Genomic DNA, 16,164 nt, shown 5'->3' with positions numbered 1-16,164 from the left:
CATATTATATAAAGGGATGTAGGTTCTTGCCAGCTTGCTACGACAGCAGTTTAATGAGGATTTTCATAAGATAGTTATTATCACACAACCAAATCTGATTGGTGCATAAGCTATCAAATAAAATGCATATAAACTTTGCGTGCAGGTGGAGCATAATGAAATGTAATAAAATGTAACTGAAACTGACGTGAATATAACTCGATGAGGCATTTCTAATGTTTGAAAAGGTTTGTTGGATCTTGTCTACCTGTGGATGTTGCTTCATCCATGTTTGGAATTCCATGACGATGTGTTGGCCGAGGGTGTGGCTCCGACCCTTCTGTTTGCCAGGAACACACTCCAGGATGGTTAGCAGGGCAACCAGGGGCTCTGACAACTTTGAAAATCCCTCGAGGGCTTCCAAATGGAGCTGGATGGGAGGAGTAGTGCAAATTGTACTTAACATATTAAGGATGGAAAGCTAGAAATATTAAATTTTACAGCTTATCAGTTAATCCTACTTTTAGGAAGATTTAGTCAAATCTGAACATTGAGCATTTACATCATTTGTATTCCAGACACACAAGCTGTTCTGCCATTTGGTCTTGTCAAATTTTTTATATTTAACTAATGAACATTTATATTTACATATATGAATTGTGCACACAGTGTTTCTTTCTTATTGTGAGTCTGAGGGGGGAGTATTAAATCACCCCATCCTGCATATCCCATGCTTTTCGTTATCTTTTGTATTTTAACATATTTTGGTCAACTTGCTGATAAAATGAGGTAAAAGACAAGTGCGATACAAAAAATCTGACACAAAGTAGCTGCAAGAGGCAAACAGCTTACATATTTCCCTAGCACCGGCAGAAATAGTGACTACGTCTCTCAACTAAGGAATGCAAACTCTGGCATTAGAAAGCAGAGGAAGAAAATAATATCTGTGTGAGAAAACGTTTCGCGCCGCGTCTTAATTTGCAAAACAGATGTCATCCACTCAATATCCTCCTCACACAGATCTCAAGTTCATTCAGTGCAAAGCAAATTCCTTCCTTCCTGCAGGCAGACACTCTGGTTTCCTCATTAACACACTGACACACACTGACACACACTGACACACACTGACATACACACACACACACACACACACACACACACACACACACACAATTTTATCACATAGATATCCCATCCCATCTATTTCTTGTGTTGCCTCTATTGAGAGTACTTCTTACAGTCCCGCAAATATTCCATCTCTCTACATTTCTAAACAGATAAATGTCGACACACAAACATTCACACATAGACACGCATACAATAGTGGATGTGTGGAATTGATACACGCTGTGAAAATGGCTCTCACCGTCTGCAGGTCTTTCCATTGCCATAGCTCAAAGAGTTTGTCTCTCAGCACGGTAGGGTCAAGACCTGTGGGGATAACACACACACAGAGAGACAGACAGACAGACACAGACACACACACAAAGATGAGGTGGGGTTTCTCTCTAAGCGGTGACCTCCATCAACCTGTCAAGGAGTCAAACCTGTTTGACTTTTAAGCTGTTTTTCTCTTTTTACCATATGTGGCAGCTCGCTGCTCCTCCTCTCTTCAGGGGCCTTGAAACTTCCAGGTGTGGGAAAAACTTGAACTGGAAGATGATTACTTTCTACATTCAACTTTCATGGATGGAATTCATAAAAAAATATGTACAGAATTGAGAGTCATGATATTCACAGTATTGTGAAACGTACACTGCGTATTTGTCATTGATATTAAGCAATGTTCATGCTATTAAGAGGTCTAATTTTTTGCCTCTTATGTACCCAAACCTAAATTTAAGCCAATAGGTAATGTAATATACTGAAATATATTGGGAATATTATTTGTTTCTTTAAAAGGCATGGCAGAGCAGCCATAACATCGGATTAACAGCTCTGAGCCTGGTTGGGTAGGAGAAGAACCTAGCATTAGATCTGCATTCCGCTCAATCTGCAGCCAAAATACTCTGGAGAGGATTCTGGGTACAATTTTTCTTTTTTTGTGGGTAAAGGGCCTGGAAGAAAGAACACATGTAAGCATGCATGTGTGCTCCTCGTTTTGTGTCAATCTGTCGCTGCATGTGTTCCACTGTGCTCCAGCCTCATTTTCTGTCACCAGGGCTGTGTGGGCTCCCCCGTACCTGCCCCCTACCTCCCTGGCTCCTTCCCAGGGCTAGTTTTCCTGCTCCCCTCTCCCTCCCCGCAGCAGCCTCTCTTGATTTCTTCTCGGATTTCCCCAGGAAAGGACTATGCAATGGTCATGGTGTAAAAAAATACAACCTTCCTGATGTGCCTGGGAAAGAAGACCAACTGGCCTCCCTCACCGTCTGTCTGGCCTATTTCTTTACTGCATCCCTCCCAGCCTGACCTGTTGTCTCTTAAATATGAATTTAACCCGACACAGTCCAGTGTCTTAATTTTGAAGAACGCGTTACATTCCAGACCTTCCAGACATTTACTGGTTTTAAATAATTTATCAATTGTTATTAAAAAAGTGATTATAGTTAATTAGAAGTTGCTGGAAAAAAAACGTATGCAAATCAACCTGATGAATTCTAATTCCTTTTCATTGTTGAAGATGGTAAACTGATGAATAGTAGAGGAGGCAAGACATCAAATTAAATGAGACTGCCTCAGTATCTCATTATCCCATAGCTTTGACAGCAACACAACAGCATGTGATGGACAACTGCAAACTAGACCAATGCTATAGAAAATCCTTAAACACCGCTATGGTCTACTGAGAGATGCTTGAATTCAAGGGTGTCCTTTGCTGTTCATGGTTTTTTGCTGTTACACACCTCACTCTAGCCGATTCCTGCCCCCAGTAAAACATGCATACATGCACAGAAACCCACGAAAAACACAAGCTGCATAAGCCACTCACTTCAGTCTGACAATATTTTGTGTGAAGAGAGGAGAGGAATGTATAGTATGCAATTTCACCAGTCTTGGCTGGTGAATGAACAGCAAAGCTGAGGCTCCTCATTCACTACCACATAACAGCCTCCATCATGCACACTTGCACACAAACACGCATGCACGCAAACACACACACCGCTGGGAGGTGATTTGTTTCTACGTTTGTTGAAACAGGATCATTTGAAATGTGACAAAATGCTTTTTACACTAAGTAGAGTTTCAAGTAAACAGACATGATCTCCAATTATAAGAAAATTTCAGTAAAATTAGAATGAGATTAAAGACAGAGGCAGGTCTCGCTGCCGGTTGCTGGGCAGCTGCCAAAATAAAGGAAACAGAAAGATCAAGTGTCTAAAAGGATCATTCGGTGTTTCTAGAGCCACCAGAGCAGCTTCAGAGCCACTTGGCAGAGGTTCTGCATGTGACTCAACTCTGCTGGAAGGATGCCACAACATTCTTCAACAAGCACTTCTCGATTTTTGTATTTCCTTGAAGGTGTATGGAAAAGGTTTGAAAAGGTGCCACGACAAAATCTTGAAAATGAGTAGATTGAATACACTTACAAAATCTGAAGCTTTTCCAAGCAGGTTTTTTCATGTTAATTACTTCTCCAGAATTGACCCGCTGCAACCTGGACTTGGTCTCTATCCAAATGAGGCCTGACAAAATTCCTACAGGCTCTACATGATAAGGATGCTGATATCATTGTATACTTCCTGAGCTCCTTATGTTCAGTAAACTAGTGTTGCCAAGAGATATGTGTAAAGCTACAAATTACAGATAAGTGAAAGACAAATGGTATGCTCTGGAAATACATTCATCTACACTGCAATGGTGAAACTAGCTTTAAAGCATGATGTATCTGTCAGTCCTCTTTACCTGCTGCTAAACACATGTATTATTGGGGACACAACATCATGCAGAGTCAAATATGGTGCATTTTGAACCTGTGATACATGGAGTATCAATAAAGTAGGAAGCACCAAGTAATTACTGCTCAACACAGCAATAGATGAAGCTTAGGATTTGACTGAACTTAAAAAGCAATTTCATGAGTTGTTTTCTGGAGATGAATAGACAATTAGAGAAAATGGCATTCAGCATGCCTCCAGTTTACCCTGTTCTTGTAGGACTAACGTAGATAGTTGTGATGCACTGCTGGGGACAGAGGCAAAAGCAAAATATAATCAGCCACCTATAATCCCAGCCATGTATACTACGGTGTGTCCATAGTTATGTCACAGCACAGGTTATATGAAGCCTCAGTTAATTTGAGATTTAATGTTAATATTTTGCCAACGTGCAACCAGTGTGAAGAGTGAGGTAGTGTGGTTGACTGACTAAGGATTCTGACCAGGATTTTTTTGAACAATGACTGCATTGTTCCTTGCATTACTTCCAAGAATACTGCCATTTCTTTAAAAAAAAGAAAAAGAAAAAGAAAAAAAGAAAAAAGAAAAAGTAGTATACAGATGGCTAATGAACATTATATACCATGATATCTGGTGTTTTTTTTAACATTCAATGTACTTCAGTGATTCAGTGTTTCACATCATGAAATTCCATCTGTAGTTCAAGAGTCATACAAATGCAGAGACACACAAAAATTTATATCAGGTGTTTTTCTTTTATGCTAATTACATACATTAGCATACAATATCAGTGCGGATATTTGTCCAATACTCAACCATTTTAACAACATTAATCGGAATTTTTTTTCTAGTCAATATTACATAAGAACTATTTTTTTGTAAAACTGTAATACACACCTGCTGCCTCTGTACTGCTGCTCATGTCTGTCCAAAGGATGCGATGCTGCAGTCACTCTTTATATAGAATACAGAACAACACAGTGCATTAAATAGGGCAACTCTACTTCAACTAATTATTCCAACGTTTCCAATTCCAACTAATAATACTCCACATTCAGTAAAAAGAGGAAGATGCAGAATACCGTAGATTTTCAGATTATTATTTTTCTCTCAATTATATATTTATCCCACAGCACTTACGGGAAAAAGTAAAATCAGAATCAAACCAAAATCAAGAGAAAAATAGAACGATTCTGTCACAACATTCTTGCAAACACAGAGAAATCAGAGGCCACAGCAGCCTGAAAAAGATGTCAGCTGGCTATCAGACTTGACTGCATATAAAATCAGTCTTATTAGACCCAAACCCTGTTTCTTTCAGTCTCGATGTGTCAGACGGCCTGCAGCACTAAGCGCTTCAGACGCAGCATCACTTTTTCATGGGCAAGGATCGAGGAGTCAGTTACGTCACTTGTAGTCAGTTTTTATTGTATTCTATCGCCACCTAGTGGTGATATAACACCACTCCACTTCCTTGTTTCACTATTTCACTATTAGCAAACATTAGCTTCAGAGGGTGAGTAATCCTATAATGATAACTCCTGTAATTCTGTATTATTTTGGTGTTGGAGACACTTTAATGTTTAACAGTGTTTGTTTTATGCCAAAATCGTTCGCTGCTGACTCACGTCGGGCCAGCTCGACGTTCCGACTTAAGTTGTCACGTTCGGCTAAGAATCAAAAGGACACTTTGTTTTGTAATGTTCACAAATTAAATGGATTCAATAACAACAACGTCATGTTCGTTATTAATGCAAATTGACTCACCATGAATTATCCACCTCCAGTTAGCTATCTTCCGGGGGTTACGGAAATGATAGCGGGTTATATTTATGGACTTTGGGACGAAATTAATGAGGTTCTTTTTTTCATGAAAGGATTTTCGCTGCGTCTCATCTCACAGGCAGGTCCTGCGTTCACGCTGCATTCCCGGCTGTATTTACAAGGACCTGGCGGCGGTCGAGATTCATAAACTACACCAAATCGTAACAGAAATACTAAATTTCGACTGCTTTTGAAAAATTCCTAAAGCTGATCCTTGAACTCCAACTTCATTTTCAAAACGAGGCTGTCATCCAGGTTTCAAGCCCACTACCGCCACCCACTGGTCAGGGAACGCAAGAGCAGACAATATTTTTTTCCCAACAAGTTTGGATTGGTATGGAGCCCCATTGGAGACTGCGACAAGATTGAAATTATTTACTTAACGTGAAAGTGAAAATTGATTTATTGGAGTTTAATATGAATGAACCTTATACAATCATGTTAGACTCTCTTACTGTAGTGTTGGAGAGGAGAACATTGTCAAAACTAAGGGCCGTCTTGGACAATTAGCTCCACCCACTGTACAGGACACTGATGAGACAAAGGATGAGACAAACACCATCGGGGTGTTGAAAAAAGATTATTATTTTAATTCATGGGAGTTTGCCCAGCTAGTCTACATGTGTTATGTGGATCTGGAGAAGGCATTCAGTTGTGTCCCTTGTTGTATTGTGTGGGAAGTGCTTCGGGAGTAACGGGTGCAGGGCCCTTTGCTGATGGCTGTCCAGTCCCTGTATGACTGAAGCTGAAGCTTGGTTTGCATTGCTGGCAGTAAGTCAGACCTGTTCAAGGTGCATGTTGGACTTCGGCAGGGCTGCCCTCTATCGCCGGTTCTGTTCATAATCTTTATGGACAGAATTTCTTGGCGCAGCAAGGATCTGGAGTGACTTCAGTTTGGGGACCAAAGGATTTCATCTCTGCTTTTTGCAGACGATGTTGTCCTGTTGACCTCATCAAATCTGGACCTTCAGCATGCACTGGGACGGTTGGCAGCTCAGTGTGACACCAGTGGGATGAGGATCAGCACCTCTAAATCTGAGGCCATGGTTCTCAAACGGAATTAGGTGGTGTGCCTTCTTCAGGTCGATGGAGAGTCTTTGCCCCAAGTGGAAGAGGTTAAGCATCTTGGGGTCTGTTCACAAGTGAGGGAAGGACGGAACGTGAGATTGACAGACGGAACGTGAGATTGACAGACGGATCGGTGCAGCTTCAGCAGTGATGCAGTCGCTGTGTGGGTCTGTCATGGTGAAGAATGAGCTGAGTCGTAAGACAAAGCTCTCAATTTACTGGTCAATCTACTTTCCTACTGTCTCCTATGGCCATGAGCTTTGGATCATGACCAAAAGGACAAGCTCCCAGATACAATCAGCTGAAATGAGTTTCCTTCGTAGAGTGGCTGGGCGCACCCTTTGAGATAGGGTGAGGAGCTCAGTCACCAGAGGGGAGCTCGGAGTAGAGCCGCTGCTCCTCCACCTTGAGTGGAGCCAGCTGAGATGACTCAGGCGTCTTTTCCGGATGCCTACTGGACGAAACCCTGGGGAGGTGTTCCGGGCATGTCTGGGGACGACCCAGGACCAGGTGGTGGGATCATATCTCAACACCAGCCTAGGAACCCCTAGGGATCCCCCAGTCAGAGCTGGTGGATGTGGCCAGGGAATGGGAAGTTTGAGGTTCCCTGTTGGAGCTGCTGCCCCTGCGGTCCGACTCCAGATAAACGGTGGGAGATAGATGGATAGTATATTTATCTATGTGTCTGTCTGTCCGTCCGTCCATCCATCCATCCATTTATCTGTCTGTCTGTCTGTCTGTCTATCTATCGTTGAATTTGTATTGTATCATATACAGTGTATTATACATTAATATCATTAATATACATTAATCACTCACTCACAATCCATGAGGACATTGGTGTTGTGTCTTTAACCAGGTTTTGTTCTGGTCACATTAAAGGCCATTCTCAGACAAGAAAGGCCTTTAATGTGGTGGGAGTACTGTGTATGTTCATCACGATCCCTAATCTTAAAAATATCAAATGTTTTAGCCACGTGCACAATTGAAATCCTTCTGATAGATAGCATATTTGTGATATTGTTCTGTAATTTGTATTTGATCCCGTCTTCAGTCTGACAAGCAGCGTGTACGAATGATACTGTTCTACAGTTTTCTAAAATCTACGGGACGTGCGTAGAATTGAGAATTCGCTGGACCGTATCACATGGCTAATGTTTTTTTACGGCGTGATGACGTCACAGTCCTTAAAGTGACACATCTGTGGTCCGCACACGCCACAGTGAGAGATCAGACGATAACGTTTGCTAATGTAGCCAAACACACAGATTTCTTCATATTCGTCCGTCTGACTGGTCAGACTGGCATTCAGATGAGACTCAGCTAGCAGACAGCTGATAAAAGAGCAACTCTGTTACTGTTAGCTAGCACAACAGCTAGCAGGAGCTAGCTTTAGCTAGCGGCGTCCCATCAGGGCTTCGTTATGGAGTGGCTTTACAACGGAGCTAAAATTTACCCTGATGAAGAGCCTGCTAGTCATTCGTCTTCAACATCAAGGGGCTTCAGTGATATTTATCCTAACCAGCAGGTAATTACTTCAGCACTTGTTATCACATAATTTAAAAAACAAACACAGGTTTTTGAGGCTTGCTAGCTAACTGTTTGAGGTTCTTCGAAGTTTGTTCATTCCAAGTTCAAGTGCTAGCCAATGTTCATGTCTTCCAAGGTGTCTGTTTTTCTACTGTATTACTTGTTTTATGCCTGTTTTGTGCTTTAGTTAATTTGAAGAAAACCGCTCCCTTTGCTCTCACCAACTACCCTGCTGCATGCTAGGATGAAATTTACAGGTGCGCTGTTACTCGGGCTATTTCCCACTTCTTGCTCTGGTAACAGGGTAAACTTTAATAATTATATCGTCATGAATGTCCAACTAGAAGAAAAAAAAAGCGTTTGGTTGTTTGGATAGCAGCAGCTGTGGTGGAAACAAACATACTATTTTTAGCCCTTTCGCCCCACCTTGTATCAAATGCAGCATGGATTCGTGGTCCAGCCAGCATCGAAGTCAAAAGGCCTGCATTTATTTTGTGATCAGACTGAGGAGGCTGTCTGTAGATGGCAACTGATCCTCCCTGCCAGAGCCCCTCTTTACCAAAGGGCTGCTCATATATCTGTATAGTATATTATATCTGATCTTCATTTTAATAAGTTGTGCTGCAACAAATGTAGTGGTACTCGAACACAATAAAACCCATGTACTGTATACCATTATGAAATATTTTGAGGAATTTGAGATTTTTTCAAATACAACACAAATTTCATTCTCACAATCATTCCACTGCTTATGATAAGAGTCTCCTGTATCTTACAGCTTTTGCAGCTACTACCTGATGCAAATATAGCAAGACGGCAGCTTCTGATTTAGATCCTGGTGAATCTCAAAACATTCTTTATGGGCAAAGTGTCCTTAGTTCGGTAATATTCCCCTTGTTTATGTGCTGCAACTGTCTTCTTCAAATCCTGTCAGAGACTTTCTATGGCGTCGTTTATGAATGTTGTCCCAGTGTTTTAACATCAACCGATTAGCAAGTATGTGCTCTTTTGCGGGAGACAATTTGGAAGGTTGAATAAATTTGACACTGTAGTTGTATAAGTAGCCCTTTCTGAATGTTTACTGTTAACTCGAAGGCCCTTCTTTGTTTGACCTTGCACCAGTCTTCATCACCACAACTGTGCACCATGGAGTCACTGTGCCAGAGTCAGCAGCGTTGTGTGAAGGCTTCTATCGTATCCAGCTGGAGACTGGCTGAAGCCCAGGATCAGCTGTGTTCTCTCGGCGTCCACAGCTCGGAATCCCTGGAGCAGGAACGCGCTCGGACTCTGGCGTGCCCCACAGAACTCACACACACTGAGGAGGAGTGGCGCCGCAAGGAGAGCCTGTTGGGAGGTCAGGAACCCAGCCGCAGTCCTGTACTCGGAGCTTCTGGAAGTTGGGATGTTTTTGATAAGGTAGGATTGATACAAGCTCAGATTTATTTAAGTTGAGACATGATGAAGCTGATATGGAAAAAGCAAATAACAAAACAAAACAAAAAACAGTATTTTACAGGAAGGTGGCCCTCAGATGCATTATGCTAATTTTTTTCTCTGACATATTTGACAGTTTGTACCTGCTGTCTACTGACCATTTAGGAACATTATTTACACTAATTTAATTGATGTTTTCCTCTCCCCCAGAGTATCATTAATGTCCAAAGCCAGCCAGCAGAAATGGATCAGGACAAGTGTACAACATTTGTTCAAAAGTATGAGAAGGAGCTCAGACATTTTGGTAGGTGAAATGGTAAATCTAGACTTTTACCCCCAGAATAATAATGAAGAATAGGGTAGGTTGTTTTTCATATGGAATCATTTAGTACTAATAAGATGTTCCAGTTCTGGGTGAAAGTTAAAAAGGATACTTCTGTGAGCCAATATGTCTCATGATACAGTACTCATATTCACTTGTGTTCTCTAGATCATTTTAATTAACATCATAACTTTACTACAAAACCATTATATGAAGCTGGACATCAGTTGATAGTAGTCACACACATGTACAGCATGCATTTGGCCATTTTTTATGTTTTCATAATACATTATCTAATGTCTATCAATGTGTCAGGTATGTTGCGGAGATGGGACGACAGTCAGAGATTCCTCGCAGACATGCCACAACTTATCTGTGAGGAAGCAGCGAACTTCTTAATGCTGTGGTGCATGAGACTACAGCAAGAAGGGGTAAAGTACTAAAATACCTCCAAAGACACTCCCAACTGTCCTGCTAAAAACTGATATCTGTGTTGTAGAGACTTGAGATAGTTTTTCCTGTTTGAAAAGTCCTGGAGTTTCAGCGGGTGGTGTTTTATCAGTATGATGTAATGTAATTCACTCCTCTCAGCCTGTCAGACTTGAAAAGCAGGGTAAAGTAGACTCACATGGCCAAGCTTGTGTACCGATACCATAAGTGCAATTATTAATTATCATTGTCACACAAGTGATGTATCTGTTCTGTTCAAGTGAACCAGGACTTTTTGGCAGTGAGTCAGTTTGCACTGCAGCAAAACCCTGATGTTGCAAGAACGTCCTCACCTAATTTGTTAGTCCCACATGTGATTCCTAATACTGTACTGTACAGACATTTAAAATTTATCACACATTTGAATTTGAATGTTCACCTCTTGATATGTGCACACAGTCTTTACAACAGCCTATATTGCATAGATTGTAATGGGGCTTTTTTACATGTATGAACTGGCTTGAACTTGCATTCTATTTGAGCTGTGCTTCCGGCTTGAAGGTAAGTGATGATACACAGCAGCTGTTTGTCTTAATTCTCACTGTGGCTGTTGATGCTTTAGTTCTTCCTCCCTGTAGTTGTTTTTATGCTGCATTTTCTATACATTTCAGAATAAAAATTCCTTTGTTATTTTGTGTTTAGGAACCGTACGTTTATGTAGCAGCAAAATCAGGAAATATGAGGTTTTCATCATCAGTATGTTAACACAACTCGCAGTTTAATATAAAATAACTGTAAAATAAAACCATCTCAAACAGGGTCTGTTTTGGTGGCTAGTTTGTTTTTCACATATTTTGGAGTTGTTGAAACAAGGTTATTGAATTGTAGCATTCCTACAAGTGTGTGAAAAACATTGTGACACAGAAAATCTATCTTCTCCATCCCTGCGAGTAGATGCTGCCTTGCCTCATGACCCACTAAGACTACCAGCCCAACAGTTATGTTCATAATAATAGCAGAGTGTGTAAAAATGTGAGTAAACCCTCAAATTTCTTCAAATAATTTTTATTTTAATGCACACAAATGCATTGGGGACACTTTACATTATATTTCAAAGCAAGAAAAGTGGGAAAAGTCATTGAATATGATATTTTACAGAAATTCAACAAATGTAATGTTAAAAAAAATTGCAGTTTTGGCATCTTCCTTTAAAACTCAAAAATGTACTGTGTAAAACTAAGAAATGCTTTAAGAATCAACTTTCCTGAGAATCTTAAACATATTTAGTTGCATAACCAGAGTTTTTGATAACTGCTTCACATCTATGGTACATGGAGTTGACCAACTTCTGGCACCGGTCAACAGGCATTCTAGCCAACGACAATTGTAATAGGTTCCACAGTTCCTCTGCATTTCTTGGTTTTGCATAATGAACAGCATTACTTGAGAAGTGCTGGCGTACAGCAGTATGACTACTTCTAGTATTCTGATGGACTCAAACTGATCCATGATCCCTGGTATTTGATAAATAGTACCAATACAATAGTACGAAAAACATCCCCATATCATAATGCTTGCATCATCGTGCTTCACCGTCTTCACTTTGTAATGTGGCTTCATTTCAATGTTTGGGGAACATCTGACAGACTGTCTGTGGCCCTTGAACCCAAAAAGAACAATCTGACTTCCATCAGTCTACAAAATTTTACTCCATTTCTTCTTAGGCCAGTGGATGTGGTCTTTGGCAAATTGTAACTGCTTCAGCACATGTCTGTTTTTTAACAATGGGACTTTTGGGGGGCTTCTTGCTGGTAGCTTGGCTTCACGTAGATGTCCTTTGATTGTTGCATTACTCAGAGACCACCTTAGATCTTCTCTGATCCTCCTGGAGATGATCGTTGGCTGAACTTTTGCCATTTTTGGTTATTCTCGAATCTATTTGAGTAGATGTTTTTCTTTTTCTTCCTCATCTTTCTGGATTTGGCTGCCACTTTAAAGCATTTGATATCATTTTAGTTAAACACCTATCATTTGTTGCACTTCTTTAAAGATTTTCTCCTCTTTCATTCACTTCTCAATTGAAGAACGCTCTTCTTCTGAACAATGCCTTGAACGAGCGTTTCAAGGACAAATGCACAGCCAGCATCCATAGCACCAGTTGCCTTGAATCTTAACCAAGGGCCACCTGTTTAAACCCTATTTTTTCACAAAGTCAGTGAGGTAACTAATTGAACTCAGCACTGCTATTTTTCTTAACATTGTTTGTTGACTTTCTATAAAATATGATCATATTCAAAGACTTGTTCCACTTTTCTTGCTTTGAAATATGATGTAAAGTGTCCCCAATGGATTTGTGTGCCTTAAAATAAGAAAATACTTGAAGAATTTTGAGGTTTACTCACATTTTTTAGACACGCTGCTATTATTATGAACATAATTGTATGTGGCACACATGTCAATTTTCCCCATCCTTTTCCAGTTGTTTCAACAGTTCTGAAAACCTTTGAGAGCAGTTATTAGTCAGCAATGCTTTCAAGAACTGTTTACTTTGTGTTTGAAACACTTTGACCCTGAGCCGTGGGGGTCTTGGTGCATGACATGTGAAGATGCACCTGATGAGAGAGTAATAGTTTCATCTGAGGTGAATCAGTAAGATGTTTACTTCTTGTGTGACTGTGATTTGAACTACTGGGTCAAAGATGACTTGAAAGTCTTTTTACCCTCGTGGTGTATATCGTTCATGGAAATATGAATAAAGGCAAGATTTCTTTTCAAATGTTGGGGTCAGTTGTTGAGCGTTTGAGAGTGGAAACAGACACACACCTCAGATACTGAAAGGTGCACAGACATGCTAAGAGAAATACTTTTTTTGTCCTTTGGTGTCTTGCAGAAAGAAGCATTGATGGAGCAGGTGGCGCACCAAGCTGTTGTAATGCAGTTCATCCTGGAGATGGCGTCAAACTCCCAGCAGGATCCTCGGGGATGCTTCCGACAGTTCTTCCACAAAGCCAAAGTAAGACATATGAATAAGTCCCTGTGAATAGAAGAGCATGTGTCTGCTGATCTGTGTAATATGAAAGTCGACAGCTCTTACAGTGCAGGTTTGTGCAGGTCTAAATTTTCCTGTGTGTTACAGTTTATGACTGAAATTTCACTGTTATGTCATGTTTTCCTAAACTTGAAGCTTCTGTTTTTATGTAGGACGGACAAGACCTCTACTTAGAAGTCTTCCATACAGAGCTTGAGGCCTTCAAACACAGATTGAAAGAATTCCACTTTAGAGGTGAATCTGTTCACTGTGTTGAACAGCAGAACACCGGCACAAACTGCAGAAATGACCCAAAGGAAGCCCTGGACTCTTTACTACCAGTAAGAACTCGTTCTTTTCTCTTGCTGCTAGGGAGAGTTAGAAAGTGTTGCTGTTGCTCATCACAGCAGAGAGGGAGCGCTATTGAGCCAATATGTTGCATTTCTCATTAAGATGTTTTAGGTAAGCTAGACCGGCGTAAATTATGCGCAGGCTGTATCTTTGCTGCTCAGTGTCATTTGAAACTCCATACAGTAGTTACATGATCCTATCTCCTGACTCTGACAATAACCTGCTCTATTCCCACATGTGCTCCTTCAGACTGAACAGAATTTACTCTAGGGAGCTGACGGTATGTCAGGATTCAATTCTATTTGGTTCTCAGATGGTTCCTCTGGATGTTTTCTTGGCTGCTATGCTTGTATCAAAGAGGCCTGATGTAACCAAACCCTTTCAGCCTGTTTAAGCAGACAGGAGTGCTGTCTATTAGTGTAAAATAAATATTATTCTTAGCTGTATTTCAACGCCTTCTGGTAAACATAGCACTAAGAGAGGACTTTATTACATTTCTAGATATTTCTCAAAAATGCATTAATTTAGTATCTGTACAAAAGCTCATGTTATTAAAAGCGAGCATTCATGAGGTATTCCAGATATTCCAGGATCTATTTTTCCTGCAATGAAGCCTTATTAACCACTATAATCATTCTTTATTAGTCAGAAAAACAAATGAAAAACAGCATTCGAGAGATTATCTGTCATCAGAACATTTCCTCGATTCATGAGTGAGTCTTTCATTGTTCATGAAATTGTAGAACTAATAACTGACAACAAACACACCATCATTATAAGGGAAGCACCTCAGTATTCAGAGGAAGTAGAGTGTGAAAGTCTAGTTTGAAAGCCTTTTGTAAACAAGAGAGAATGAGACCCTCCTCCTTTGGCCCCACAGCTTCACTAGCTGCCAAACATCTACATACTCCAAGACGAGACAAACTGCTCCTCTGCTCCCAAATGGGGGAGTTAGCCAATCAAGAATGCATGTTTAAACTGAAATTTGACTCCTCAGCTCCTGGTGGCATTTCTTTCTCATTGCTTCAGTCATGACGCTGAGCTTGAGGTTTAGGCTCTGAGGAATGTTTGCAGGAATGTGTTCAGAGGAAGACTGAACTCTTGTTCCTGAATTGATGATCAAAACTCTTGAGTAGTAGTTAGTGTTTAAGAGACCGAGTGTGGTTACCATACATAACATTACAATCCTTTAACTGGTCTATAGTAGCTTTATCTCCCGTCTCTCTACAGTTTGATTAAAACTTGTTTGATTTTGAGTTCTAGATGACAGTTCTGATGTGAGTGATTTCTGATGTGGACCTTTTTGTCTTTCTTTTTTTCCCGTAAGGTGGCAGATTTTCCCACAAAGCGTTACATAGAGGCTGGACTGTGGACAAGCACAGGAAGGTGGACAAAGGATGAAGTTACGGAAACGGAAGATATGCGTATGATGGAAACTTCGTAGGAATTTGTGATTGATCATTGCTTTACTTCCATCTCCATTGTCTCCTCATTTAGGGACTACTTGAATTTTACTCCTCTTTTGCCCAGACCACACTGACAAATGCCTTGGTAGAGCAGGAATAAAAGGAGAAAGGATTGAACTTTTATACTACAATTATGAGCAAAGAACCTGCAGGATACAATTTGCTGATGATGAGTAAATCTGTGTTGTCAAAATGATGCCGGATGTGTCTGGCTTCTTATTAACCTGCTTCTTGCCGGCTGAATCCATGTGTTGTGCTTTAACCCTGGTTTAACTGATGGTATTCTTACATCCTTCAAGCTGGATTTCTAAGAGAAACATCCTTAACTGCAAGATAAAACTAAATCAAGGAAACAAAGAACACTAGAAGATATGGGCAACAGTCACCAAATCTGATGCCGGAGAATCATGTGCCTGCTGAATGTCATGTTAAAAAGGAAGGATGGCAGATAAATGGGTAGCATTTTTTTACTCACTGTATTGTCTGTGCTATACTAGCTTATAAAGGCAAAGTGTTTTTAAGTGAAATTAAACGCCCTGATTGCTCTACAGGTCCATTATAAATTAAATCCTAAAGAACAGCAGGTGTCAACAGGCTGGTAAATAAAGGATTTCAGTCACAATGAAAAAATCTACATCAGGTTTCTAAGCATGTTTATAGCAGTTCATCTGAAGGTAAGCTCCTGATGTCAAAATTGGAATAAAACTGAAATCTTTTAACATGACAGTTTGGACTTATCCTTCTCTTTAGATGTCCTAACTTTATATTTGGACAAGCATGGTCTCAGGTCACTTTCAATTGGCACACGTTAAGCTAAACCTCCGCTTTGCTAAAAAGCAGAAGCACTGTTTCTGTGTTACATGGTGTCATGTCTGAGTCCATAGTTAACAGAGGGCA

General features: G+C 40.5%; 2 protein-coding genes across 5 annotated transcripts in view; one reads left to right on the top strand and one right to left on the bottom strand.

The window, feature by feature from the left end:
* The window catches only part of exd3 (exonuclease 3'-5' domain containing 3), a 37,403-nt gene extending 31,523 nt beyond the window's left edge, over window positions 1–5,880 (bottom strand). For 2 of the 3 annotated variants that reach the window (XM_068334654.1, XM_068334656.1), the window contains exons 1-4: window positions 5,583–5,880; window positions 4,713–4,769; window positions 1,346–1,410; window positions 248–409 (exon numbers count right to left, since the gene is read on the bottom strand). In XM_068334654.1, the coding sequence (XP_068190755.1) occupies window positions 248–409; window positions 1,346–1,410; window positions 4,713–4,737 (252 nt within the window). In that variant the 5' untranslated portion in view covers window positions 4,738–4,769; window positions 5,583–5,880. Of the gene's footprint in view, window positions 1–247; window positions 410–1,345; window positions 1,411–1,560; window positions 1,632–4,712; window positions 4,770–5,582 lie in introns of those variants that run through there. The other variant, XM_068334655.1, reaches the window with a different exon arrangement.
* On the top strand, window positions 5,266–15,463 carry cdc37l1 (cell division cycle 37-like 1). 2 transcript variants are annotated; one of them, XM_068334661.1, is made up of 7 exons: window positions 5,266–5,331; window positions 9,360–9,653; window positions 9,882–9,975; window positions 10,309–10,424; window positions 13,313–13,435; window positions 13,624–13,791; window positions 15,129–15,463. In XM_068334661.1, exons 2-7 carry the CDS (start codon window positions 9,384–9,386, stop codon window positions 15,243–15,245), a joined length of 888 nt encoding a protein of 295 aa, XP_068190762.1. In that variant the 5' UTR covers window positions 5,266–5,331; window positions 9,360–9,383; the 3' UTR covers window positions 15,246–15,463. The 2 variants fall into 2 exon arrangements, with proteins under 2 accessions (XP_068190762.1, XP_068190761.1); XM_068334660.1 differs by lacking the exon at window positions 5,266–5,331 and adding an exon at window positions 7,887–8,235.
* The last annotated feature ends 701 nt before the right edge of the window (window positions 15,464–16,164 follow it).

Source organism: Antennarius striatus, chromosome 15 (assembly GCF_040054535.1).
Source record: "Antennarius striatus isolate MH-2024 chromosome 15, ASM4005453v1, whole genome shotgun sequence".
In the NCBI taxonomy this organism is placed as follows: domain Eukaryota; kingdom Metazoa; phylum Chordata; class Actinopteri; order Lophiiformes; family Antennariidae; genus Antennarius; species Antennarius striatus.
This window is presented reverse-complemented; position numbering and strand designations above follow the sequence as displayed.

What these genes read in the sequence shown, in the direction of transcription:
- cdc37l1 (XM_068334660.1), top strand. Translation starts at nt 8,131, where the DNA reads ATGGAGTGGCTTTACAACGGAGCTAAAATTTACCCTGATGAAGAGCCT. An exon ending in ATATTTATCCTAACCAGCAG is followed by an intron (nt 8,236 to 9,359) that starts GTAATTACTTCA and finishes ACCTTGCACCAG; the next exon opens with TCTTCATCACCACAACTGTG. An exon ending in GAAGGAGCTCAGACATTTTG is followed by an intron (nt 9,976 to 10,308) that starts GTAGGTGAAATG and finishes TCAATGTGTCAG; the next exon opens with GTATGTTGCGGAGATGGGAC.